Source organism: Capsicum annuum, chromosome 4 (genome assembly GCF_002878395.1).
Source record: "Capsicum annuum cultivar UCD-10X-F1 chromosome 4, UCD10Xv1.1, whole genome shotgun sequence".
Taxonomy (NCBI): Eukaryota; Viridiplantae; Streptophyta; class Magnoliopsida; order Solanales; family Solanaceae; genus Capsicum; species Capsicum annuum.
In genome coordinates, this window is record NC_061114.1 from 99,864,991 (window position 1) to 99,866,985 (window position 1,995).

At 39.9% G+C, this 1,995-nt stretch overlaps 1 protein-coding gene across 1 annotated transcript in view; it reads left to right on the plus strand.

Annotated features, from left to right (window-relative positions):
• The first annotated feature begins 1,177 nt into the window (after nucleotides 1–1,177).
• Nucleotides 1,178–1,995, plus strand: part of LOC124897966 — an 11,159-nt gene continuing 10,341 nt past the window's right edge. Inside the window, exon 1 of the mRNA XM_047411591.1 lies at nucleotides 1,178–1,990. Coding sequence (XP_047267547.1) covers nucleotides 1,364–1,990 — 627 coding nt within the window. The 5' untranslated portion in view covers nucleotides 1,178–1,363. The remainder of the gene's footprint in view (nucleotides 1,991–1,995) is intronic.

Consider the following 1,995-nt stretch of genomic DNA (forward strand, 5'->3'; position numbering starts at 1 on the left):
GTTGAACATGTTGGCCGATTGACTAAGGATGACTCTCTAGTTATTTTTGTTGTAGATCATGTTAGTATAGAGGGTGTCAATGAGTGTGGTGGTGGCAGTCTTTGGGAAAGGAAGTATGTCCTCCACCCGTGTCCATGGACACTCTACCCCTTTGATCCTAGTGACCATTTAAAATGTGGTGTTGATTCATTTCAAACCATATTCGGGAATGATGTGTGTGCATTGTGTGGGAATGGTTATGTTGATGCTAAGCATGTCTTGTATGTAATTTGGGTTTCCCGTGATAGGTGTGTCATTTTTGAAAACCCGAGGGATGTTTGGTTATATGTGAAATTTGAGCTACCTTGGCATGATGCTATGATTGATTATGCTAATCCTAACCCTCATACCTTGAGGAACTTGTGTTTGCTTGTCCTTCCTATTATTTTGTAAGGTTCAGATTCGAGTACGAATCCTTTCTAAGGAGGGGAGGATGATACGGGTCAAAGAGGCATCTTAGCACTCGAGGATATGAAGACGTGAGGAAAGACTCAAACTTGTGGAGCTGCCTAACCAAGGAACAAACTTTGAAGTGTAGAGAACAAGTCCCAACACTCCAAAGCTGTCCAAGAAGCCAAGCCCCTTTGTTTGGGCTCATTAAGGGCCTTTTGGTCATTTATGTAACAAGTGTTGCCCTAGCCTATAAATAGAACAATTAGGTCATTTTGTCATTTCGACTTTGATGATATGTTTTGAGAGCACCATAGAGTGTCTTGGAAGGTGGAATCCTTGTATTGATAGCTTGCTTAGAAATGTTAGTTGCTTGGGGATTCCGGTTCCCTTGAGGTCACGTAAGAGATAGATTTATGTTGTGTGTGGTATTAAAGGTCCAAAAGTGAATAAGCTCTTGGGTTGTTAATATTACATCTCCATTTGTCTATCTTTCTATCTTTAATTTGTTCTAATCGTTGGTGTTCTTGTTCTAGTATTGTAACCCGTGACTTGTTGTCATTGTTATATCCTTGTTGTTGTTCATCTTGTCTTCATATTGTTGTTGTTAATCTTACTTTGAATTGGCTGTTTCGGTGTTAAAACACACCCTTTATCTCGTCATTGTTGTTATTATTATTGAATCCGAGTGTGGTCTCTAAATGGTCCTTGAATCTTCGGATTTGTGGACTGTTTTGAGTGTGTTTTCTTGTCTTCTTGATAATTCCGATATCAATATTAGTATTAAATAAAAATCTCCTTTTCAACCAAAAAAAAAAAAAAAACCTATAGAAAAGTGAAAAAAAAAAAGAAGGGAAAGGGAGGAGCAAATTAACCAAATTTGCCAATCGTTCCTCGGTAGCCGAGAGCATCCTCCCTTAGTGTGCTCTAATAGATGCTATCACTGAGAACTCTCCCAATAATCATGAAGACACCAAGAACCATTCCTTCAGCCCCATCAACCCCACCATCCCCACATTCTCTCCCTTCCAGGTCCACAGCTTTGAGAACCCTCACTTCCAAGAAACCAAGAAACATTCTAACAAATCCGACCCCAACAACACAAGAACAAGAAGACCTCAAATGGGTAGCCCTCAACTTATCAAGATCAGAACTTTACTTACCCCTCACCTTCCCAACTGGCCAAACCTTCAGGTGGAAACAGACAGGACCCATTCAGTACACGGGTGTTGTTGGTAGGTCCCACTTAGTCTCACTAAAGCAACTTGACAACGGTGACATTGGGTACCATTTCCATTCCACTACTGCCTCTGAGTCTAAGTTTGCTGTTGCTAGGAAAGCTCTTCTTGATTTTCTCAATGTGGGTATTTCTTTAACTGAAGTTTGGGAGAGTTTTAAGGCTTCTGATTCTAGATTTGTTGAATTGGCTAACCATTTGGAGGGTGCTAGAGTACTAAGGCAAGAACCTCTTGAGTGTCTTATTCAGTTCATTTGCTCATCTAATAATAATATCAAGAGGATTACTATGATGGTTGATTTTATTTCATCATTGGGGAATTTTTTGGG